At 35.5% G+C, this 25,846-nt stretch overlaps 6 protein-coding genes across 6 annotated transcripts; 2 read left to right on the top strand and 4 right to left on the bottom strand.

Annotated features, from left to right (window-relative positions):
* Positions 1–875: 875 nt before the first annotated feature.
* LOC138183086 (uncharacterized) lies at positions 876–4,929 on the top strand. Its single transcript, XM_069119630.1, has 4 exons — positions 876–998; positions 1,305–1,955; positions 3,687–3,830; positions 4,177–4,929. Exons 2-4 carry the CDS (start codon positions 1,305–1,307, stop codon positions 4,834–4,836), a joined length of 1,455 nt encoding a protein of 484 aa, XP_068975731.1. The 5' UTR covers positions 876–998; the 3' UTR covers positions 4,837–4,929.
* A 99-nt stretch (positions 4,930–5,028) lies between these two features.
* Positions 5,029–6,942, top strand: LOC138178648 (uncharacterized). The gene is made up of 3 exons (XM_069110718.1): positions 5,029–5,594; positions 6,257–6,511; positions 6,635–6,942. Exons 2-3 carry the CDS (start codon positions 6,257–6,259, stop codon positions 6,923–6,925), a joined length of 546 nt encoding a protein of 181 aa, XP_068966819.1. The 5' UTR covers positions 5,029–5,594; the 3' UTR covers positions 6,926–6,942.
* A 797-nt stretch (positions 6,943–7,739) lies between these two features.
* On the bottom strand, positions 7,740–8,441 carry LOC138178567 (uncharacterized). The gene has a single exon (XM_069110554.1). It carries the CDS (start codon positions 8,439–8,441, stop codon positions 7,740–7,742), a length of 702 nt encoding a protein of 233 aa, XP_068966655.1.
* A 3,150-nt stretch (positions 8,442–11,591) lies between these two features.
* On the bottom strand, positions 11,592–12,748 carry LOC138178573 (protein G12-like). The gene is made up of 2 exons (XM_069110569.1): positions 12,688–12,748; positions 11,592–12,378 (listed from the first exon to the last, which is right to left on the bottom strand). The coding sequence occupies exon 2, from the start codon at positions 12,376–12,378 to the stop codon at positions 11,719–11,721; it is 660 nt and encodes a 219-aa protein (XP_068966670.1). The 5' UTR covers positions 12,688–12,748; the 3' UTR covers positions 11,592–11,718.
* A 2,809-nt stretch (positions 12,749–15,557) lies between these two features.
* LOC138178443 (uncharacterized) lies at positions 15,558–17,923 on the bottom strand. The gene is made up of 2 exons (XM_069110314.1): positions 17,843–17,923; positions 15,558–17,555 (listed from the first exon to the last, which is right to left on the bottom strand). The coding sequence occupies exon 2, from the start codon at positions 17,553–17,555 to the stop codon at positions 15,651–15,653; it is 1,905 nt and encodes a 634-aa protein (XP_068966415.1). The 5' UTR covers positions 17,843–17,923; the 3' UTR covers positions 15,558–15,650.
* Positions 17,924–22,949: 5,026 nt separating this feature from the next.
* Positions 22,950–23,963, bottom strand: LOC138183077 (protein G12). Its single transcript, XM_069119617.1, has 2 exons — positions 23,925–23,963; positions 22,950–23,665 (listed from the first exon to the last, which is right to left on the bottom strand). The coding sequence occupies exons 1-2, from the start codon at positions 23,961–23,963 to the stop codon at positions 23,015–23,017; spliced, it is 690 nt and encodes a 229-aa protein (XP_068975718.1). The 3' UTR covers positions 22,950–23,014.
* Between the last annotated feature and the right edge of the window lie 1,883 nt (positions 23,964–25,846).

The raw sequence follows: 25,846 nt of genomic DNA, 5'->3' as shown, positions 1-25,846 counted from the left end.
CGAACTCACACCGGTATGTTTCGTTCATACGACTAAGCGACGTCTTCAACGGAATTAATTCCTTCCGCGACGGCGTGACTTAAATTTCCACCCCGAGAAATGAAGCGCTGACCGCTTTGAGAATACGGTACTGGTCATGTGTTTAGGGATGAATACCGATCGAACATCTTTAGGAACCAAATTCTGATACGTTGATGAGTTTTGAATAGTTACGTAAACGAAGGTGCACATGCGTATCTTCAATTAAGGGTGCGAAATATTATGAAAATACTAAGAGTATATTTGCATTACAGTTGCCTTTACGAAAAATTGTTTAGTTCGTCTAAGATTCCTTTCGTTGATGTGCCTTTACCGAAGCATACGGTCGATTCACGCGACAAAATAGAAACGAAACTGCAATTTTGGACAAACTTTAATTTTATGCAATTCGGTAATAGTTCTATACAGGAAGATTACGTGCTTAATAAAAATCGGGTGGGCGAGTGGTCTCGCCGAAGCTGGAAAGTAGCTATCATATGTCAATGAATATTTTCTATGTGCAAACATTTTTACATTTCGCTTAATGAAGCTCCCAAAGCAGGTCACAAAGGTCGAGGAAATTTGTCAGCTAATGTATTCTCCTTTGATTTAGTGAAATAAGCTGGTACTTCATATAGTTTCGTTTATCATGAAACTAAGATATTTTTCCAATTGTTTGACTATCAATATGAAATTCGCACGCAGGTGTCACGTCACATGTCATTAAAACATTTCCACGAATTGACACGTTTTTATCATTACTACGATTCCGAACATGACACAGAGATATGAAACTAGAGTAATTTGCAAGGAGAATACGAGATAACGTAGTTCACGAGTATATCTTCAAATTGATAAATCTTATCGAAATAACATTATCATCTCCGCAACTTGTATATAAAATACGATGGGACACAACTTGGCAGTAGTTCACATCGAAACGCGACTAAAAAAGTCAAAGGAGAAGAAAAGCATCGAAAGTAAGTACCGATACAAATTTCTTTGAATTAGACGACTGCCAAGCATGCATCATTTTAATGATCAATAAGCTATTTGGAAAAATTGTTGCTTTTCACACACATGAAGTATAGAAGGCTATGATACACTGGATGCTCAACAACTGAAGTTCTTACAAATTCGTTATGAGACTAGCTACATCGTCTTGCAAATATTTTTTTCCTCGGAATGCGCATCCACTGTAACCATACCCTATTAAAGCAGTCTAAACTTCTTCCTTTAAACATAAGCGGTCATCAACAAAAATAAAGAACTAATTTTTTTTACAGATGAAAGTTATTGTAGCACTCTTGGTTGCCCTGGTTTCGGCCAGTCCTCTGAATGCTATCCAACTCCCAGCCACGGGTTCGGGCGCTCTAGCAAGGGAGCTCCAGCCTTTCCTCGACATAATCCCGGTTGGAAAGATTCTCGAAATATCGAAAGCCTACCTGGCTCAGGATAGAGAATTTCAAATAGCCGTTGAGTTACTCAGGTCTAACGAATCGAAACAATGGGTACAAGAGATCGAACAGGAACATGAATTCAAAAAGTTGCTGGACTATATACAGAACAACGGTTTGGATATAAAATCGTTGGTGAACCGCTTCAACAAAGCTCTTGGTGTTCCGTCTGTGATCTTTAGGATAAAAACCTTCTTCGCTCCTCATATCATGATCACCGGTGGAATCGAAGGTTACGTCTATGATATCGGTAGTCTTATTTCGATAGATCAGTTTGAGCAACTGTACGAAGAGAAGATAGCGAACTCCAAGGTATTCAAGGATTTCGTGCACGAAATGACCTCCGCCGAACACACATCCTTGTACTTATCCATCTTCTCGAATAAGCACTTCCAAAATTTGCAGCAACAGGCCGCAGACGTCGGCATCAATAGAAACTATTTCCAAGTTTCCGCTCCCTTAATACTTGTAGTTTCCAATGTAATTTAAAGTTGAAAGTATTAGGTTTTAGGAATTCAATTCAATAATGCTTATTGTTCATTTGTCTCGTAAGAAATAAAATATAATTATGTTGCATTGAAATATTTGTTTAATCTTTCTTTAATCTACATCCTTGTTACCACTACACTATTAAGTAGTCCAATTTTTACATAAGAAAAAAATTGTATTAAAAAATTTTGCTAACTACATATTTATACCAATATAAAGGAATATTTAATAAGACCGATAATACTTTTGCTGATAAGAATGTAAAACATTATCGAGAAAACCTCGCAATGAGTAATATACATCTCCACGAGTGAGTATTTTTTGCGTAAATGTATGCGAAAAGAAATGTTACCATCAAGGAATATCAAGAAATTGTGTACAAACATCTTTCTTATCTACTATGAGGTGGCAATTCGAATATTGTTGACAAGATACTATTAAGCGAAAGCTCCCCCTTAAAAAATTACCTGTAATCTTACAATCATATAATCATACTTATGCTCCCCTCTCTCTCTCTCTCTCTCTCTCTCTTTCTATCATGTTCCTGTGTTAATTCACGCCTGCTGATTCACCCGCTCGTAATTAAACAAGTTGAAGAACATTACAAAAATTTTAGGAATGTATCGTATTCTATTGCTATCGAACATGTTTGCGAATATTTTGCAAATTCTAAGATAGATTTTACAATACCAAAACCAAATGTGTAAGGGTAAGAAATTTGGAATTTGTCACGTTGACATTTTATTGCAATTTATTTCTCAGTAATGATTATTAACTATTTATGACAATTTTTAGGCGATCAATATCTACATAAATTTATTTAGCAGCTTGATCGCGAGCGTTACTCGTATTTACATCGCCGCGCCGCACCGTATGGCACCCATTCCTTCCAAAATGGCATGACTTTCCACCCATAGAAATGGAACATTGACCGCTTTGGGAAAACATGCCGCGGGCACACGTTCGAAGATGAGTTCAGTTCAATGAATTTTATATCTTTTCTCGTAAGGAAGAGGCAGATTTTGCACAGTTACATGAACCATCAACGTCATATGTTATACCTTGAACATTCGTGGAATTGAAAGTGTCCTTTACAATTTCTAGTGTGAAATATTAGGAGAATATTAATGGTATTTTTGTATCATAGTTCTTGTTATAAAAAATTGTTTAATTCATCTAAGATCTCTTTCGAGTAGTATTTAACGTGGCTTCTTCGATGCCTCTAGTGGATTCACGCGGCGAAACAGTAACGAAACAATGGAAATTGTAATCTATGTCTTAATTCATATTCGATTAAAGTTGTGTGAAGGATGTTTTCGCGCTTAATAGTGTTTGGGAAGGGGAAAGGTCTCGATGAAGATATGTAGCCATCATATGTCGATACATAAATATATCCTATGTGGTGTTATGTTTGTATGCCTTTCTTGATGAAGCTCCCAAAGCAGGCTAAAGTCGAAGAAACTTTTTCTTGATAGAATAAGCTCGTACATTATACAGATTCCTTTATCAAGAAAGCTTCTTTCGAATTGATCGATAATCTATGTGATTAGCATTGTGAAACTAGCATGCAGGTGACATATAAAGTTTATCAAAACATTTTTAGGAATCGATACATGTTTTTACAGTTAACACGATACAGTGGATAACGAAGGAGAGATATAGCACTGGAATAAGTTATACGCGAATAGAATATGAGATAACGCATTTTACGGGGGCATCTAGAAATCTATTAATCTTATCGAACTACAATTATCGCTCGCTTTACTTGTATATAAAATGCAACAGGACATGACCAACTGGTACAACAGGTCGAGGAGAAAACTACAAACGATTAAAGCAAGTCAAAAGAGAAGAGAAGTATCAAAGGTAGGTACCTACCCATACAATTTCATTAAATTAAACGTGTGCTAAACATGCACCATTTTCATTGGTGACCAATCTATACGAACAAATTTTGTATTTTTACATACGAAACATAATCTTTTTTGCTTATTCTATTGAATTTCCCGTCATTTTTTTCGATACTTTATTAATCAGAACGCGCATCTTCTATAACCATAACGTAAGAAAGCATTCTATTTGTGCTGTGGATAAAATAGAAGTAGAGTTAATTACAAACACAATATAATCAATCACAGATCAATACAAACTTTTTCCTCTGAACTCATGTGTACGTGTACCAACGATATTCAAAGATTTCGTTTCTTCGCAGATGAAAGCCATCGCAGCTCTCCTGGTCGTCCTGGTCGCGGCCAGTCCTTTGAATGCCCTCAAAGTCCCAGCCACGGGTTCGGGCGACCTCGCCAGGGATTTCCAGCAGTTCGTGGACATAACCCCGATCGATGAAATACTCGCAATATCGAAAGCCTATCTGGCCCAGGACAAACAATTCCAAACAGCTATAAAGTTACTCAGAAGCAGCGAATCGAAACAATGGGTACAGGAGGTTGAAAAGGCACCGGAATACAAAATGCTGCTGGACTTTATACAGAAATGTGGTTTTGATATAAAATTGGTGACAAACAACTTCAACAAAGCTCTTGGTATCCCACCTCTGGTCTCTAGGATACGAGCTTATTTGACCCCTTACCGCAATATCACCGGTGGAATCAAAGGCTACATTTACGATATCGGTAGACTTCTTTCGATGGATAAATTTGCGCAGATCTACGAAGACAGGATAGCGAACTCCAAGGCATTCAGAGATTTCGTGCACGAAGTGATCTCCGCCAAATACTTACCTTTCTACCTATCCGTTTTCTCGAATAAGCACTTCCAAAATTTGGAACAACAGGCCGCAGACTCTGGCATCGATAGAAACTATTTCCACGTTTTCGCTCCCTTACTACTTGTAACTTCCACTGTAATTTAAAGTTGAAAGTATTAGGTTTTAATATCTCAATTCCATAATGCTTATTGTTCATTTATCTCTTAAAGAATAAAATATAATTATATTGCATTGAAATATCACCTTCTTCATCTACATCCTTGTTACCACTGCACTATTAAGTAGTCTGAATTTTACATAAGAAAAAATTTTATTAAAAAATTGTTGGTAACCACATACGTATACCAATATAAAGTAACATTTAACAAGACAGATAATACTTTTTGGAAATGTAAGAAATATAAAACATTATAGAGGAAATCTCGCTATGAGTAATATACAGTTGCGGAGTAAACATTTTTTACGCAATTGTATCAGAAAATAGATGTTACCGCAGAATATCAAGGAATTGTATACAAACATATCTCTTATCTTATGAAGTAGCAACTCGAGTGTTTCTGACGAGATTATTATCAACCGGGAGGGCGGGCTTCTTATATGCCTATTGCTCCCTCTTTCTACCATGCATTTTTACCGTGCTAATACAAAACACCTGCTTGATCCGCTTGTAATTAAGCAAGTTGTGCAACATCTAGACATTTTTTTGCAGAAGAAACGCATTCCTTTCCTACTGTAGATGTTTGCGAATGAATGGCGAGAAGTCTCGATGGAGTTGGGAAAATAGCCATCATACGTCAATAAACACTTCCTATGTGAACGTTTTTGTGTCACTCTTAACGAAGCTCCCAAAGGGGGCTATGGAGGTCAAGGAAACGTCTTCTTGGAACTGATATAACAAGCTGGTACAATATGTAGCTTCATAGGTATACCACAAACCTAAAGTTATTTCCGATCTGTTCCATGACGTAACAGTCATGTGGAACTGACATGCTGGTGTCACAGGTAACATCGCACGTCTTCGAAACATTTTCACAGATCGACAGGTTCATAACATTAATGCTACTTAATTGGAAATTGCATAGTTATATGAAGCTAGGCTAAGTCATTTGCAATCGGAGTACGATATAACGTATTTTACAAGTACACAATGAAATCGATTAAGCTTATCGAAATGCATTTACGGTCTGCCCTATTCGTACGTAAAATGCAACGGGACACAACCTTGCGGTAGTTCACATCAAGAAGCGAAATGAGATTAACTAAAAGAAGTCAAAGAAGAAGAGAAAATTGTTGACTTTTACACACATGAAGCATTTTTAATCCTGATTCCGTTAAATTTTGTACATTGATCCTTTACTGATTTGTCACAGAACAGTACCTTAAACTATGATGCATTGGATACTCACGAACTAGAATTTTATGATGAGAGTAGCTACATCATTTTTCAGATATTTTATGGCTCAAAACGTGCATTCATTGTACCCATAGCGTAACACAGCAGTAGAATTCCTTCCTCAGAACATAAACGTGTATCAGCCATATTCAATGAATTCATTTTTTGCAGATGACAGACATCATAGCGTTCTTGATTGTTCTGATTGCGGTCAATTCTCTGAACGCCCTCCAAGTCCCATTCACGGGTTTGGATCTCGCCAGGGAGCTCCAGCAATTTGTCGACTTGATCCCGATCGAGGAGCTCCTCGAAATATCGAAAGCCTACCTGGCCCAGGACGAACATTTCCAAACAGCCATGAAGTTGATGAACAGCAACGAGTCGAAACAGTGGGTACAAGACTTGGAACAGGCGCCTGAATTCAAGGTGCTGCTGAACTATACGTAGGGCAATGGTTTTGATGTAAACTTAGTGGTGAACAATTTCAACAAAGCCCTTAGTATCCGACCTCTGACCTCTAGGATAACAGCTTACTTGACTCCTTACAAGGTCACCGGTGGAATCAATGGCTATATGGAGGATACTGCATCCCTTATTTCGATGGATGACCTGTCGCGTCTCTACGAAGACAAAATTGAGCACGCCAAGGTGTTTAGACACTTGGTGCATGAAGTGGTCTTGAACAAGTACTTAACATTCTACATGTCCATTTTCTCGGACAAGAACTTCCTGGAAGTGGGACAACAGGTCGTAGACGTTGGTTTCAACATAGAAATTTTCCAAGCCTTGTCCTCATTTTTACTTATAATTTCCATTGCAGTTTCAAGTTTTACATATTGAAAAAGCATGTATATTTGATATTTATAAAATATCATATATAAAATATCATCTTCTTCATGTTATGTTCCTTTTATCTTTGCACTACATAAACAGTTCGATTTTTATAGAAGAAAAAACTTTGTTAAAAAGTTATTAGAAAATCTGTGATAATCTGCATTTACTCAAAAATTGTAAAATTTCGGAAAGGTAATGTTTTTAGAGAATAATTTTAGGAATATGTTTATATGTTTAGGGATAATTTTAGGAAAGTGTGAAACATTATCATCAAAATCTTGCAAATAGTATAGTATAGGAATGCATATGCAATTCCAGGTATGAACACTTTATCCGTAATTATGGATAAGTGAAAAAATAACACAAAATGACAAGGCAGTACGTGTATTGCAGTGTACGCAAGCATTTTTCTTATCTATTACGAAGCTCCAACTCGAATGACGATAACGAGATATTATCAAACAGAAGGAACCCCTTTACCGATTATTCGCTATCTTTCAACTGTCAAACTCATCTACTGCCCCCTCTCATTCGGTCATACCTTTTTATTGTAGTAAAATGCAGAGCACGTGTCTTATCTACTTATAATTGACCAAGTACACATTTAAATGACGTAATCATATGAATAACATTTGAACGTTCTTTTGAAAATTCTGTTTCTGTCGCAATTGTGCATATATGCGGATATTTTGCAAATTATAAGCTAAATTCTATGTTACTAAAACCAAGTGTGTAAAAATAAAAAATCTGAAATGTATAATGTTTACATTCCACTGCGGTTTATTACTCAATAATGATTATTAATGGTTCATGACAATTCTTAGGTGACTAAAGTCTGCGTTAGGTAGGTGTGCAGCTCATTGAATAGTTCGATCGCGAACGTGATCTCTAGTCCACCCTCTTTCGCCCAGAAATAGTGATGATGTAGCACATCGTTGGTCTCAATCGCGTTGCAAAGCTCCAGGTAGTCTCTGGATCTCAACGCATACAGAAATCTGCGGAAGCTTGCCGAGTATTTCACCTTTTGTCGCAACAGTTCGTGCAACTCGTCCAGAGGCATAGTCTCCAGGATTTTATTGATCATCACGGTCAGGCCTCCGGCTGCCATACTCGGATCGTATTTGATGAACCTGGGAGACATCTTCCAAAAGCATCGTATCTTTTCTTGCCAGGAATCCACGTCCAAACCATTCTGTCGCAGAAAATTGATCAATTTGTTTGCTTCGGGCATGTTCTGGAACTCGCGCAATATGAATCTCTTCTGGTCGTTCACGAAGCTCACGGTATCTCCGATCTGGGGGTCGTATTCCATGTATCTTTCAATGATTCGTTGTACTTCTTTTATAGGGACGAACGCCAAAATGTCTCTGAGATCTTCGTCGAGGGAGCTATTGTCTTCCAATGGGAGTACGCTTAATAAATCTGGATCGTTCGATCGAACTCTGATCCGATAGGCAAGGAATCCGAAAAAAGCAACCGAAGCTGCGGCTACCATGGTAACAATCATAATTTGAGGGTTCATGTCTTTCAGAGGATTAAGGTTGATTCTTAATGTTGATTTAATAAGAAATCATTGTACCAGATGATTCGTTTCAAGCGCAAAATTCTTGGCCAATTATCGACAGGGTTTGTTAATGTAAATCCACTAGTCTGGTACAACATGTAAAAAACGGGATAAGAGGTTAGAGTTGCGAACAATGTTGCAACTGCGCAAAGTTTAACCCTTCAGAAACTTACGACGAAAGTTTGCACACTTAAGATACGGAAGAGAGAAAGACCTTGTTCAAAGTGGCCGAGTAGATTCGCCAGGCCATCGTACGATGATAGACATCCCTTTGCTAGGTTAACGTTTGACGCATTCCTTAAAGAACACACGAGACGAAGGCAAATTATGACGGTTAAACTTCTATTGGTCGAGATATCCTCTTTTTGACACGAGATTTATTAAGCTAGTGGATTTGTGCAGCAGTTACGACAAGAAATTTAAGTTTTCTTTATTCCGCGAATTTAACAGGGCGAGCCATTGCGAAGATTAGCATGCACCTGCGATACTACATTTTTATTTGCGCTGAAAGTTTGCGAAGTCAGCGGAGTTTCATGAATCTAAATGTAGTGGTTGCACGAGACTACCTTCACATATGTCGTTGAACGAAATAAGGAAGATAATAGATAATTTTTAAAACTATTATTTATCCTTCTATCTACTATTAAATTAAACTGCTATTATTATCCAATGAAACCTAGCTAACTTTTTAATGAATAAATTATTTCTGAATAATAGAGAATAATAGAATTTCATAGCTAATCATCCTGTCAGATGAGCAAATCACGAAAATATTATTTTCTGCGCAAACTACATGCGTTCAATATTTCATTTGACAAAACGGTTCTTGCTACAGTCTAATATTATTCAATACAATCATTTCATATAAACTTATAATAATTGTTTAAACGCAAAGACCTCGAGCTACATAGATTATTGAAGTATAGTACATGTTTCCTATCATTTCCACAATTTTCCTTTCGCATGATTCTATCATCATTTCGAGAAGAGTCGTAACGTTGACATTTTCACACGTTTCACTTAATCAAATTCGCATCGTCTGGCGTGATAGTCTTCTTAAGATGCATTTCGAAGATATCGTCAATGTTTTATCATGCAAACGAACTACGTCACAATACGTGCACGATACGCGATGATAGCTAAAATGAAACGTAATATAGTAAAATGAATGGTTGCGATACAATTGTATTCGACAGATTATGGTTATATTTCGAGGATTCTTTGCGTTATCATATTGTCACCTAATCCACCAACACATAATTACATAATTAATAAATCTACTCATTTTTTCTAGTAAATAACGCATGTGTGTACATTATATGCTGTACTTAGTATACTTTGAAATTATTTGATGCTTGATACACGAACATTTACATAGTTCATACATGTTTACACGTTGCGCAAAGAACGTCTAAATATATGACATACGGATATATTTGACTACTTCATTTATAGTTTATCTTATTACCATATAATTTCTTTTTATTTAGAAATTTCCTTTGTAGGTACCTTATTGCATAGGAATATATTTTGCGACGCACCCTTGTGTCAGGGGTGGTTTCATTAAGATTTTAAAGTACCTTTTTTAAGCGCTATTTTTAAATCGTTGGAGTATACTTATATTCTAGCTTGCAAACAGCTTGTTAGCTGAATGGTTGCAAGATTTTTTACACCGTAGAAAGTCATCATAATTGTAACGTGACATGAAACCACATAAATAATGTGGATGCATCAGTGCTATTTACCAGCATAACTTTTCAGGAAGTAGGTATTTAGAAAACAATAAATTAGTGCTCGATTTCAACTAGCCGCATCCTTTGCGTAATAGGATACATTACAAAACAGATTATTTTGAACACTCGTGATATACCTACGATTTCTTGTAAACAATAATCATCGATAAAAAAAACATGAAACATAACACATTCCTTATCTATTACAAAAAATAGGTAGGCTATTAGTTATATAACATTACAGATTATCATGAGCCAAGATAATATCAATAATGATAAATTCCTTGAAGAAGTAATCGTAATCTATCGAGTACAATGGTGTCGCAATGTTTAATTTCAATTATTATTTTATATCGTACACTCAAAATGCTATTTCTGCGTGATAAAATCAAACGATACCTCCAAAATATGTTTTAAGCGAACTATTAACTTCTTATATAAATTTGATTGGTGTATACAATTGAAAACTCCAAACATCGAATGATTTCCATGTATGAACCGATCTTTCTCATTAAGGCATTATTTTAAGCTAAACTTATCATATTAAATAATAAGTGGTGATAACAACAAAATTCGCTATTATCCTTCGCTACCAATCAATAAATGATGTTTGACTGTATAGGCTTGTATATAGGCTTATTCATCCTTATTATACTATAGATATATTAAGAATTTTTCAGATCAATTGATTTGACATATAGGAATTTTTTAGTATCTGTATTTGTATATTGTTCTTTTTCATATTTTTCCATTCATTTATCTATAAATGGTGAGAAATTTAGTTTATATTATATTGTATGCTAACATCTTGTTATGACTGAATGGAAGTTAACAAATTTAGGGAAAAATTATAAATTAAGAAAGACTTGTAGTTGTTATTCCAACTCTATTATCTGATAGAAACAGAATTACATTGGCTACTTCCGTTTCGTAATTTTGATTATATCGATATGATTGATAGCCACAGATATCATTTTATAGTTTTTGATCATGATGTAATGTTCGTTAGGAAACAGCAGCAAAATTAATAACGCGAAATTAAATAATTTTAACTTTTAAACAATTCCCACACAGATTTTCCTGGCATGCGAATTATTCATTCGGCTCAATTTCACTTTAAAAAGCAGGAGTTTCCTATTCAAAATTTCTCATGAAAATAAAACTTTAATCCGTAGATTATATAATATTACTTCTTTTTCTACAAATATTTAATATTTAATATTTTCTTTAATATTGTATTTAATATTTCACCATTGTGTTTACCATGTATTTAATATTTTAACATTAATTTCAAATATTTTCTATGTTATAAAAAAGTGTAAAAACACGAAAGAAAGAACAGCATTATTTTACTAATGTCAATTAACTTAATATATTTATTAAATATTATTCTAAAATTAGCATACATATATATGAAATAATTTTACATGTTACAAGTCACAATTTTAAGTCAATTATATGTACATACAAACGGTCTATACGCGCATTCTTATCTGTAATACTTAAAGATATTTATATATCAACGCTTTAGCTATGAGAAATGTGGCGAAATTCGTATGGAACGTATTGCTGTCGACATAGAGGTAGTTAAGTTGTACTAGTATTCTTTGGAAATGAGGATTCGTGAAGGTACTTGTGTAAAGGTTCTCGTATTGAAGAGATAGAATTTCGTGCAAGAAATTTTTGAAAACCTCAGAAGTTACGACTTTGTATTCGAACAGATTCGACATATTGTACACAGATATGACTTCTGAAACGTCTTTTACATAACCTGCGATTCCTCCGGTAATTCTGAGATTAGAATTCACATTAGTTTTTTCGATATTCGCTGCCAAGGATTCTTTTATGTCCTTCATTAAAGTGTAACTGTCAAGACCTTGGTTTAGCAAATACTTCATGAGGGTTTCGTATTCGGGTAAAGCTTCCACGTCTTCGACGAAGCCCTTCATATCATCGGATTGCAAGAAAGTCATAATCCATTGGAATTCCTTGTCTCTGGCTTGATATACTTGCGTGAGCTCTAGTACTTTGTCGATGGGCACCAAGTTCACGAAATCCTGCAATTCCTTGGCCAGGGCACCTGTGCCAACGCTTGGCAATATGTAAGCGTTGAGATGACTGGCTGCGGCCAGGATAGTCAACACTGTGAGAGCGAATTTCATCTGAAAATTGGGATGAATTATGAAAAAATGGAAAATCGCTATGAAATTTATTGAAATGATTTAGCGTTCGATCATTATGGAATTATCAATCTATTTATACAGTGTCGTTAATAGAATTTATGTTAATTAACAGAAATTGGTATGTATATGTTATTGTACAATGTACTCAAATGATATAGGAATAAAAATCTTTAATTAATTTCAGAATAATATGCGAATGGTTCTAATTACATCTATGAATTACAGTTAATCCATTAATTCTTAAATTATGAATGATTGCAATTATACTTAAACCTATATGCTACTTACTGTAGGACCTGGTTTTTTTTCTCATTAATGCCGGGAGAATTATAACGCCCATCACTTTTTCATTCCGTCTTATATATCACGGTGAATTTGACTTACTCATTCTGATAAGATTATTTGAATTAGTCATTATTAAAAAGGTCACTAATATATGAGACACGAGTAATGCTGTCCCCAAATCTGATTCGTCAAATAGATAATTAATCCAAATGAAACTATAACTCAATTTTAGGATGTGTAAAAAATAACAAGTAACAAGAGTAATAAAAAGTTACTGCTATTTTATCGATGTATGTATGTCGATATTTTTAGGAATTATAAGCTTTTTAATGCTACTTATCAATGGAAAAATTGTTCGATTAAATATTTTTCACTTTTTTGCAGTCAGAATCAAGAGAACGTTTGGATGTAATATGGATTGTAAAATATGAAATATTTTTATGTTACATTATCTATCATCTATCTATTATCTAGCATCTATTATTTATTATCTGTATTTTATATTGTATCATACATGGAATATACGGAATGTAATGTAAAACACATTTTTGTTATTATTACGTGTTAATATTATATCACAAAAAATTTTCATCACGAAAAGTAAAACTCATCATTTTTAATGAATAATTATTTTTTTAAAATATAATCAAGATAATTTAAACACTGAAGGCATCGTATCGTTTATACGCTCCAGCTTGAACGAAGTTAATGCTTTAAAAATTTGCAAAATTAATGGATATCATAATTAATTATATTATATCGATTACAGCTTTACATGAAGTTTAAGGCAAATAAAATGTTAATTGCTGAATGAGATCTATGATATACCTACTTTAATACGACGCAATTAGTGCAGTAATTTTTTTGAAAATGATAAGAAATCATCACCTAATTATCAGACTGCTGTTATAAACATTTATGTGGCGTCCTCTATGTCGACGCTTATGAATCACGAACTCATTACGGTTGTAAAACTTTGTAAATCAATGTAAAACGTGACAATCAATGTAAACATCGCTATTGTACAGTACCAGCCAACTGTGCGAAAACATAGATTGAATACCAAATTAACGTTGAAAGTAAATTCGAACCGAAGTTAATAATGACAGAATATATTTACTTTCAGGTTCTTCATCACCGTTAAATTAATTATTAGATGTGAATTATTAATTATTTAAAACAACATATATATATACTTATATATATATATTATTTCGAAATATACATTTTCATTAATCTTACCTATTTTGGATGTATTTCTCTTCTAAATTAGTGGATAATTACCGACAAACGTAAGTTATCATATACTTAATGATAACTTATTAAACACTTAACTAATGTGTAGGTATAGCAGAGTGTAAATTATCGAAACAGGTAAGTAGACAATCTAGTAAATCGGTAATAATGTTCTTCGATAATTCAGATAAGATTACATCCGATATAGAAATTGCCGATTATATTTTTAAGTACCGAATCAATATCGGTTTAATTGGAAATGGCGAAGTTACTACATTGTGCAATATTACTTAGTTGAAAAAAATGCTAAAACGTGAAAAAGAATTTAATTTCTATCCTAAAGAGCTTGAGTAGTATACTTATCGTAACAATAAGTAAGAATTAGTTTTTTAAAGATGGATCCCCAAGCATTAATCACATCAAAAATGGCTTATGCATATCACAAATTTTCTTATACACATTCCAATAAAAATGAAACACCACTTTCTTGTTCGTTAAATAACTTATCTTACTAAAATAATATATTTCCTTAAAATAAGTAGAATAACGCACCATATTTGTATTATTAAAATCCTCACCTCTTTATTTATATAGAGTGATTCAATAGATAGATACAATTATACATATAAGTGCTTCTTTCCCAAAGGTCACTAAAATGTTTTAATATCAAGCACCATAGAAATTTCTACATTAGAACATTAATTTCACTCTAAAAATTCTCTCGCTCATATCACTATTTTTTCTGAGACTCTGAATTAATCCCAAAAAATCGCGTTCCATCATTAACTGCCTGTCTTGGTAAGTTTAAGATCGATTTGTCGAATAATGATCAATTTCATCTCTCGTCGAAAATAGTTATTCGTTAACGCCGTATTTTGTTGATCAAACAGAAAAGCAAAAGGGCACCGGGTGCAGCGAATGGCCTCAAGTAGCAACGGTAGCTATTCGATAAATAAAAGAGGACCGTGTTCGAGCACGTGGCGCTAACTTTTAAAAGGAAAGTATGGGGTGTCTTAACCGACGCGTCTTCTCGGTTGCCGCGGGGTTTAGCCACCCTTTCACTCCGTCCTTCTCTGGTGAGAACTAACAGAAGGACGAACAAGGGGAGGAACAAGCTGGTGCACGCTACTTCTCTAATTAAAATTGTTACAATTTAATAAGCCTCGGAACTTGCCATTGGCGCGTTAGAATGAAGCAGGAAGTCATAAGAGGGACAAGTGAGAAAGAAGGAAAATGACACTTGAATCCACGAAGCTTGAGGAATGGAAGGCGAACAACGATTGGGAGAAAAAGGGAGAAAAGAAAGTTCCAAAAAGAAAAGATGGTAGATGTGGCTGAACGCGATAGGGAGACACGAATAAAGATGATTTGCATGAAGAGAACCAGACAAAATTTAGTAAAATTGAAGTGACCTAACAATATGAAAAATAAGAAATAAACAAGCAGAGAAAATAAAATAATGCAACCAGTAAGAGTAGTACTTTACCAGACATAAATCCTAACCTATTTTTGTTTTTGCCAAGATTAAGCGAAATCTTTGAAATATGTTCAAACTAAAATACGTATAGTATATGTATGTTTGCACTATAAGTTGATGAATTTTTGCTTTAGAACAGGAAAATGAACATATCACACAGTAAGTTTTCGAGATTTAATGGAAATTAAATGACTACAATTTATTAAATTCTAAATTAGCCACAAAAATCGAGTTTCAGAAGGTCAAGCATTATTCAGTGATAGGTTCCTTTTAGAAGTTGAAATACCAGGAAGTTGACTCTGGGAAGATGAATACCAAGCACCTTTTCGATGAAATCCCTGATAGGGACAAGGTCCACTCCATCGTTAATGACCTTCTGTCTCATTTCCAGGAAGATTGGTGATTGGTAAACCGTGTTGACGATTTTTTGGAATTCATTGGAGTGCAGTCTTTGCATGAAGTTCTGGAAAGCAGGAGAGGTGTGCATCTTTTCATTGTACATGGCCGTGAATTTGTCCAAAGGGAGGGCAGCCTCTACAGCGTTGAACAGAGCTTTCAATCCACCAAGGTTTGATAATGTATTCATCGATGAGAATTCCATGGGTGGTACGTAGTCTTCCATGCCGAACAATTTGTGGATTTTGCTGATCACCTTTGTCATGTCCAAGCCAGAGTCTTCCATGTACCTCACCAAATTCTGATATTCTGGCATAGCTTCGACCTTGCGGACCAAATCGTGGAATGCTTCGCTGTACATGTATTCGATTGCCCTCTGCACTTCGTCGTCTTCCAGGTAGGACATAACGATGTTCATTATTTTGTTCTCGTCGACCAGGTTCAGGAAGTCGTGAATGTCTCTGGATAGTTCGTCAGAGGCGAAGATTTCCGCTCGTAACATGGCACGGGAGTTGACTCTGGGAAGTTGAATGCCGAGCACCTTTTCGATGAAATCCCTGATAGGGACAAGGTCCACTCCGTCGTTGATGACCTTCTGTCTCATTTCCAGGAAGATTGGTGATTGGTAAACCGTGTTGACGATTTTTTGGAATTCATTGGAATGCAGTCTTTGCATGAAGTTCTGGAAAGCAGGAGAGGTGTGCATCTTTTCATTGTACATGGCCGTGAATTTGTCCAAAGGGAGGGCAGCCTCTACAGCGTTGAACAGAGCTTTCAATCCACCAAGGTTTGATAATGTATTCATCGATGAGAATTCCATGGGTGGTACGTAGTCTTCCATGCCGAACAATTTGTGGATTTTGCTGATCACCTTTTTCATGTCCAAGCCAGAGTCTTCCATGTACCTCACCAAATTCTGATATTCTGGCATAGCTTCGACCTTGCGGACCAAATCGTGGAATGCTTCGCTGTACATGTATTCGATTGCCCTCTGCACTTCGTCGTCTTCCAGGTAGGACATAACGATGTTCATTATTTTGTTCTCGTCGACCAAGTTCAGGAAGTCATGAATGTCCCTAGATAGTTCGTCAGAGGCGAAGGTTTCTGATTTAGGCATTTCGAAGATTGGGAATTCAATACCAAGAACGGTGTAGATGATGTCTTCGATTAAAATTATGTCAATTCCTTTGTTCACCAGCATTGCACGGAATCTGAGGTAATTTCTGTTTTCGTAGAGAGCGTCCACAAATTTTTGGTTATCCTGTGACTTCAGTTGGGCTACGAAATCGCGCCAAGCGTCCGATGTTCTCATCTTGTACACGTAACCACGAATGAATAAGTCATAAGAGACGAGTTGCTTCACGTCTTCGAACAAACCTTTCACTCCACCAGTGATTTGTTTTTTGCTAAACTGCTGGAACGGTGGAATGCCAATTATTTTGTTTAATTTATTCAGCTCGGCGTAAATGTAGACACCGTTTTTTTCTAGATAGTCTGCGAACTTATGGAACTCGTAAAGAGTCTCGATCTCCGAGATCATTGTTTTGAACTCTGATGAGCTGAAGTACTGAAGTAGCTCTTGGAATTCGGAATCTTCAGCGGCATATTCTAGGACGACAGAAGCAACCTTGTCCATCGGGATCAAGTCCAGGAAGTATTGTATATCTTCATGGAGCGGTCCCTTGCCGAAATCTGGGAGATAATGAGAGTTCACAGTTGCGAACGCAAATATCGCCGTGAACAGTACCACTGGGACCTTCATCTGCAAAACGGACGATACATAGTTAATTCAATAGTAAATGAAACGCAATGAAAATGGAAGCATTTTCGATGGTATAAATCGAGACGAAACGTTAACCCATTTAATGAGGTTGGATTAATTGATTGCGTCAAAATTTGTTTGCTCAGAAATTGCTTAAAATTGCTCAGAAGCCAATAAATATAATACAAACTTATTGAGAAACTCATTTAGACAACAGATATTTAATAGTTCTTAAGCAAAAATAATTATAATATAAAATTTTATTTTACAACGATTTGTGAACTCACCGTACTTTTGTGGGAAAACTGTAGTACCTCATGAATTTTCTATCGGCTAGACTGCTTTATATATACTGGAACGTATTCAAATAAATAAATGGAGATATCGAGATACCTGAGAGAATGATAAGATTTCATTATACGTGCACCTGTGTCTCAGCACTTGCAGAGATTAGTGTCTTATTGTAATTGATTATCAGTGTAACATTTACAGATCAGTAGTATTTACAGTATCAACATCGCGCGATTTTTATTTTCATCCGGGATTACATTGTACGCAATAAGTGACTAATCATTAATCTTATTTACTATCTATACTATCTATACTATAATTATTATTGATGAAATATAGAAATATAGGGAAAAATTTTCCACTTTTTTACTATCTGTATTATTTGCATCTAACATAAGCAACATGGAAATATATAAAGTTTGCGCGGAAAGAACATGACGAAATTATTTTTGATAATTTCATGACTTTTATGCCCCTCGGTAGCTAAGATAATTGAAAAGGAAATCGCACAATCTAATGAAGGTGCAATGTATTTAACATGGAAGTGATTATTGTATTTTAAAATCACTTATTTTCGCTTTTCTGTGATCTTCATACACCTTACATCCACATTTTAATTTTTTCATATGTAATTTCTTTTTAAATAATTAGCTTTTATATAATGCACTTCAAAACATCATAGCATGAACCCATAAAATAACATTGCAGTCTGGATAACGCAATTTTGTTTCTTTCATAGCTTTTGCTTTGCATCTGCACATTTATGGCAACAAAGTAGACGCATCGTATTTGTAAATTTCATGTTTCTTGACTTTGCGGTAAAATTTCTACACAACGCATTCTGTTGTTAAACGCAGCATCCAACGAGCTACAAATGCATTCGTTTTCAGACCCTTGATACATTTGTTCATTATATTACAAAAGGTAGCTTAACTTTTCGTAAAATAAATTATTTATTTTAAGTATCTGGGGTTGCACGCATTTAAAGGATTAAAGATTCCTTTTTTTCTTTTCGACGGTGACTATTGTGCGGGAAACATCGTTTAGCTTTATCTTTGAGTACTTAATTAGGATCAAAATGTTATCGCTGGCATTGACAAATTTTATCTCTGTTATATTTGTTCGAGCCTATGATTTCTATGACGATAGTAGACAACTCATTATACATACCAGTCGAAATGATCGTTAAGAATTTTCGCAGGATATTCCATCTTGTCACCAGCAATTCTTTTTGACATAAAAAAAATTCTATTGATGTGAATCTTTTATCCACAAGTAAACTGTAGGCAAGTAAAGATGTATCTGGACAACCTGCTAGAAAGTAGAGAAACTGCCCCATTTATGACTAAAAATAAGAAAAAGTGGTGACACGAAGAGTGTTATCTCTATGATAACATGTTTTTATTTCAAAATAGAAAGCAGTGCTGATTATCAACTGATATCAAAATTAGATGTACTGCTTTTAATTATCATGTATCGAGAGTATCTTATCCTGCGTATTATTTTGTATATCTGTACACTTCATATTTCTGAAAATATCTATTTGTTGTTGTTTTACGCTCTGTTACTAACGCTAGCAGCAGTGAGATTCAATATGACACGGAAATAATAGTGACCCCAATTCAATTAGTATTTATCATCATAGAATTAATTTATCTACACTCATTTAACCTATATAAGGGCGATTCTGCAAAGGCGGGATTTATTTAGCAGTGATTTTACCCACATACTTTTTCATTTAATTTATGAATTGCAACAAGTTTAAGGTGTGACAGAGAACATTGCTACAAAAGCGGTCGGACAAATGAATAACTACATGTAATTTTACTTTCTTAGAAACTACCTACTGGCGACTGAGATTTCGTTAAGAGTCTCATGTAATCATCTGTATTTAAATATTTTATTTAATAAACAGAGATGATCTTTTCTCACATTTTCTATCACAAAGAATTAATTAAAAGATAATTACTTTTTAGAAGGATTATTTACAAAATTTGGACATCCAATATCACACGTCAATAATGATTTGTAATCGCCTAGATTATAAACGAACTAATTACCAGTCCTGATAATTGTCAGCTAAATTTGAAAGTGGAAACAAAAATAATTAAATCTAAAAAACAATCAATACTTATTAATCATAAATGAATCATCAATCTTGACAAATTGTCAGTTAAACTCAAAAACAAAATTATTGCATTTTTAAAACCTCTTTTTTCTTTCTTTCTTTTCTTTTATACGTGGGGAAATCCTCATGGACCCCCCTCCCACATTACGAAGCGGTGGGCTAGTGTCGGACTATATCGACTAAAACCCCACGGTGGACCACCCGACGCTTAGCTGGAATGCCCGAGACCCAGAAAATTTTCAGATTATTACCGGAGTAGTCTTGCGTCTTCTCCTGTTTGAGGGAGTCATTCCTAGTTCGGGCATTGGGAGGGGCCACCTCTCTCTACGCTATTCCCTGGGCCGTCGTGCAAGTCTGAGGAGGTCCAGATCCTCCTCGGCGTGTCGGCCTCTATGACCACCTAGGACGGCTTAGGGTCGTCCTTTGGCGCGGAACCCTACAAGGGTGGGATGTTCTCACCCTCTCCCACTCTGTTCGTTCCTTTACGAGCATTTCGTTTTCGCAATATGAACGTACTGCGAGGAGCTCTTGTCGCCCCTTCAGCATCGCTTTCACAACTGACGTGAGGCCTCCCACGCTGGATAAAATTCTAACGTGTGCTGGGCCGTGTCCTCGCCCTCGCCGCAGTAGTGACAGGTGCTCGTCACCAGTTTTCCGATTTTCTTCAGGTATTCCCCGAATACTCCATGTCCTGCGAGCACCAGCGTCATCCGGAAGGATAGTGGAAGCCCTCCGTGGTCTCTCCAAGTCTCCCAGTTCGACAAGAGTAGATGGGAGCGCCACCGCTCCCACACCTCACGTCTAACTTCCCCCCGAACGTTTCGGGCCGCCTGCTCGGCGGGGGGACAGTCCCCGCCTGAGCTTCGACTCCTCTGGTCTTCGTACACTCGTCGGAGCGCCAAGGTCTGGAACTCGAACGGAGACGCCCCCAGGACAGTCGTCGACGCATATGATATCGTCCGGTATCCCCTTACGATCCTGATGGCGGTTGTCCTATGAAGCCTCCTCAGCAGGAGTAAACTACGTCAACTTTTCATCGGGTCCTCTGCCCACACCGGAGCCCCGTACAGGACCTGAGAGCATTTTTAAAACTAACGAATATTTATTCCTTAGATAAACAAACTGGTGATCAATCCGCGTTCTTTATTGTAAACTAAAGTAAATAAATTGTGCACTTTATTTTCTAACGTTCAGGACTGAATTATGGCATTACCTAAACGATGCAAGGCATTTTCTAAGTTTAATATAAATGCACTCAACATACATTTTTCTCAAGCCCACGGATGCTTCTTTCTGTCTCCTATCATATTGTTTGACAGGAGACTGAGATCAGGAAACTGGAAATTTTAAAGTAAAATGTTATAAATTTTCAAGCGAATCACTATTCAATTTTGATGTTAAGTAATACTTAGAAAAGATAACAAAATTGGAGTATAATACGTACCAGGGGATTGAAAAGGTGACTGGCAGCAACAGGTGATTGTCAACGAATCTACAATTTTAGGTAATCAAAAATGACCACTTGTTACAAAACGTAATAGGTGCACTAACTTGTTTTGATTACTTTTGATTTACTTCGCGTGATTTCGTTGTTAGTACCATAGACATGTTTTTTTTTAGAAAAATTTTTGCAGACAGGGAACCGAGATGTAAAAATGATGAAAAAAGTTGCATGCCGATGACTTTTGTCAATAAAATGAAGTCGATTAAAGTAAAAATAAATGTGAATGATAAATACGACCATTATAAAGTAAATATAAAGAGGAAAATAATAATAAAGTAAATAATATCAAATTTATTCACTGAACATAAGATGTAGAGTAAATTTTGTAGTTCTGACATGACAGAGGACTGAGAATTGCATGAAGAAAAGATAATTTTTCATATAAATAAGCTTAATTGACAGTACTTCATAATTTGTCTATAAAATCACAGTTATTATCTTTCTCTCTCATGCAAATATAATTTAATGTTTAAGGGTTTTAACGTTTAACGTTTTTAAGGGCGTTAAAAAGTGAGAACCGTAAAAATTTTCCACTTCTGTAGAATCACTTATACTCGTACATTTTTGAGCTTTTAAATTATAGATAGCTTACGCACTCATAATTATATTTTCCATTTGAAATACAAAATATTTAAGCTATATCCCCCTTCTCGTTATTATATTAATTAATTTGTCTCGTAATATTCTGAAACATATCTCTAATTAAAACTGTTTATTTCGGGATATTGTACAATAGTTCATTAATTCGAGGATGTTTTCCAATATTTGCTTAAACATTTTACGTGCTTTAGAAATTTTGTTATACAAATAAGTGGATCCCGATTTACCAGGAATGTTATAAATGTCGTGAAAAGAATTATGAAGTTTCCCAGCACATAGTGTTCTATTGTAACATTACGACTTAAGATACAAGGCATGATATTAATGAAGATGAAATTAAGAATTTAGTCGCAAATAGAATCTTAGTTCTTCGTCTAAAATTTCGTCTCTAATAGGTTCTCCTTTGTAACTTTTAAGTCATATTGCAAATCTATAATTAACAATTTGGACATCAAATTGCTTGATAAAAGAATATTTCATTTTATTTTATATTCTATACCTTATACGACAAAGACTAATGATTTTCATCCTATGATTCTAATTGAGGATTAATACCTGTGCCGTCTTACACAATTGAACTAATATCACTAATGATATTAGCGAAATTTGTCAAGTTATAGTTTACAAATTACTAGTATCAATAAAATCTTATAAATCTTTTGATTATTCTATTCGACGAAAAACTATAAAACTATACAAAGAGAAATCTAAACTTGCAACTTACTAATTTACTAATATCATTATTTACAAAATTATCGTGCCAGAAGATACTGATCTTCTTTAACGAACACCTTAAAGTTCCTGAAGGTTGATAACGAAAGATTGGAGTAAAGGGCACTTTGAGGGAACAATATTTAGCGACGTATTTATATATACGCTTCTTTATTGATTAAACTTAAAAAGATATCGGAATATAAAAAAGAAAACTATAAAAATTTAAACGGAACAGGAGACATGGAGTCCCAATTGGTTTTCCATGAAATCTCTGCCCTTGTTGAGGTTGACACCGTAGCTCTGAAGCTTCGCTAAGAAGTTATTGAAGGCAGGTTTGGCGCACGTAGCGTCGACGAGTCTTTGAGAGGTGGGGGATCCCAAGAAATGTATGAAGTCGGCGAACACCTTGGAGTTGGCCAGCTTCTGCCTGAACAAAGCTCGGAGCTGTTCTATAGGCAGCATTGCTTCAACTTGATCGAGGTAACCGCGGATTCCACCGGTGACAGCCCTCCTAACGCGGTTTGGTGGGGCGAGTTTTGCCAGATGCAGGAAATCATTGACTTTGTTCGCCAGGTAGTACGCATCGAGACCGGCATTTTGCTGGTAGTTGAGGAGGTCCCGGAATTCAGGGATGCTTTCAAGACCAGATACGAGGTTCCTGAATTCGTTTGTTTGCAAATAGTTTAACCATGCTTGCATTTCTGAGTCTTGGTTGATGTATTCGTGAAGGAGAGCGACTATATCGTCAACAGGAGTAATGTTGACGAAGTCCTGGAGCTCAGCGGCGAGAGCACCGTTTCCGGTGCGTGGGACTACATAGGCATTCAGGGGACTGGCGAAGGCCAGAACAGCCAAGACAGCGGCGAATTTCATCTGTAAATGTATGTGAAATATTCGCGAATAATTATGGATGAAATTAAAATTATTGGAGATACAAATTTAAAATAAATTCGATTAGATGGGAAATTAAAACGCAAGTAACTTTTAATATAGAGAAACAGATAAAAATAAATCTTTCAGAGCTGAATAGTAATATCAAATTAATGTCTGTAATATTTATGTTACATGTACTTGTATAATATTTAGAATATCTTTTTCGATGTTATATTAAATCGTTTTGTGCACTACTCACCATGTTGCTTGAGTGAACAGATTCAACTAAGTATATCATCACTGTAGACTGCCGGTCATTTATATACACATTTAACTACTGATCTACTCTCCATTACGATAAGATTATATCAATTAATACTCATAAATATTTGTTATTCTTTTGGAATATTAAACACAGATATGTGAGATGTTGATAAGACGAAACATTTTAGTGATATTTATCTTTCAATATAACGATTCGATCTATTCCTATCAAGTCATGGCATAATTTTTTTTTTGTAATCTGATTAATAATTTCAGAAGAATTTATCTATTACGATATTGATATAAAATATCGTCTTTGTCCAGTCACCATTTTGATGTCGTCCGTTTTTAGAATTAAATTACATAAGAGAGCTAATTACAAACAGAACTTTATAACATAGCTTGGTAGAAAAATAAAAAGGAACAAATTTATCATTACACCGTTTCAGAAACCAGCAATAACGGAAGACTCTGAGGTATTTAATTGCAGTATGCCACAAAAACGGCATCGTAATTGTTCTCCAAAAGGACAACAAAAGGTTCGACATTCCACCTGCGTTCAAGTTGCAACGGTGAGTCGTATCAAATTATTTTCTACTACTGGCCAGGCAAACTTTTGCTCGATATTATGGCAGCACGTGGTGGTAACAGCCTTCCATGGTGGGCTCATCGTTACTGGCATAACGGTCTCGAGGATTTTCACGACGAAACAGGGAACAACTAAGGAAAATGTGTTCGCAGTTAAGGATCCACCCGTTTCTGATTGGCGATCTCGATATTAATAGCAAAACTCCTTTCTGAAATCGAACTTGAATCGTAAAAGATGAGTTTTCTAAAAAGCATCAGATAAATGTTTGGTTACTTTTAGTAAAAAGTAGATGCATTTAGAAAACGAATTAGATTGTAGAATGACAGAAGGACAACTTAATCGAAGCTTAATTAAAAATTTTTATTCAATCAATAAAGAATGCATACAATTAACATTGCATAAAAGAAACTTTCGTGTTACTATTGCACTTAACTATCGCATAGAAAATTAATCGTTTCGATGTTTGAGCATGCAAGGGCCGATAACATCAAGTGAGTGTCCTACACGCTTATCTGTTTGTGTTTGAACGAGATAAGCGCATAATGGGCCATTACCGAGAACATTTGAATATGTTATTTGACCGATCGATTTTGGAGATTACCGATTTTGGCGGTAACCGATAAAATTCTGAGACACATTCACATTTAGCTCTCCTTGTCAATCACATTCGTATTACATCTGTCAATCTGCTTGTTGTTTTTTTAAACTTGTTATCCATTAAATCAGAAAATCAATTCGCTTCTTGACCCTGTACTTTGGGAATCTTTGTTTTTACTTTCACTCGTACGACGAGTAATCTCTTGTAAACATCTTTACTCCGAATAACGTAATTATTAAAAATAGCTTCTAAGAAGTAACGTTGCAAATACCTGAACTAGAAAATATTCGTGTACTTATGTGAATCTTTCACTGCAAGAAAATTCACTTTTCATTTATAGGAGGGCATCTATAATAGCGTTAACAATTTTCTAACAAACAATACGCAACTTCTAAAACATTTTAAAAGACAATCTGAACGATGTCCTCTACAATATATTTCAAACTCCTGTTCGGTAGACTCGCGAGTTTGCTGCTATAACTCGCAAAGAAATCTGTTGAAACAGGTGTAATCTGACGAGGAAGACCGGTAGCGAAGCAAACGCGATGGCCAATTGGAAATCCCCTTGGTTTGATGGACGAAAAAAAGAGGTCGATGGAACAGGGTCGAAGAAGAGAGACAAAGTTCGGTCGCTCGTTCCTCGTTAGGGACTGCGCGACGCAGCTTTCAACGGAATCGAAAACGAAGAAGGACTCTCGGACGATTCGAAGGGATCGAGGGTAAGAAATGC

This window comes from Bombus flavifrons, chromosome 1, assembly GCF_040668555.2.
Source record: "Bombus flavifrons isolate JBK064 chromosome 1, iyBomFlav1_principal, whole genome shotgun sequence".
NCBI lineage: Eukaryota > Metazoa > Arthropoda > Insecta > Hymenoptera > Apidae > Bombus > Bombus flavifrons.
Note: the sequence above shows the minus strand (reverse complement) of the source record. Positions and strands in the feature narration are given on the sequence as shown.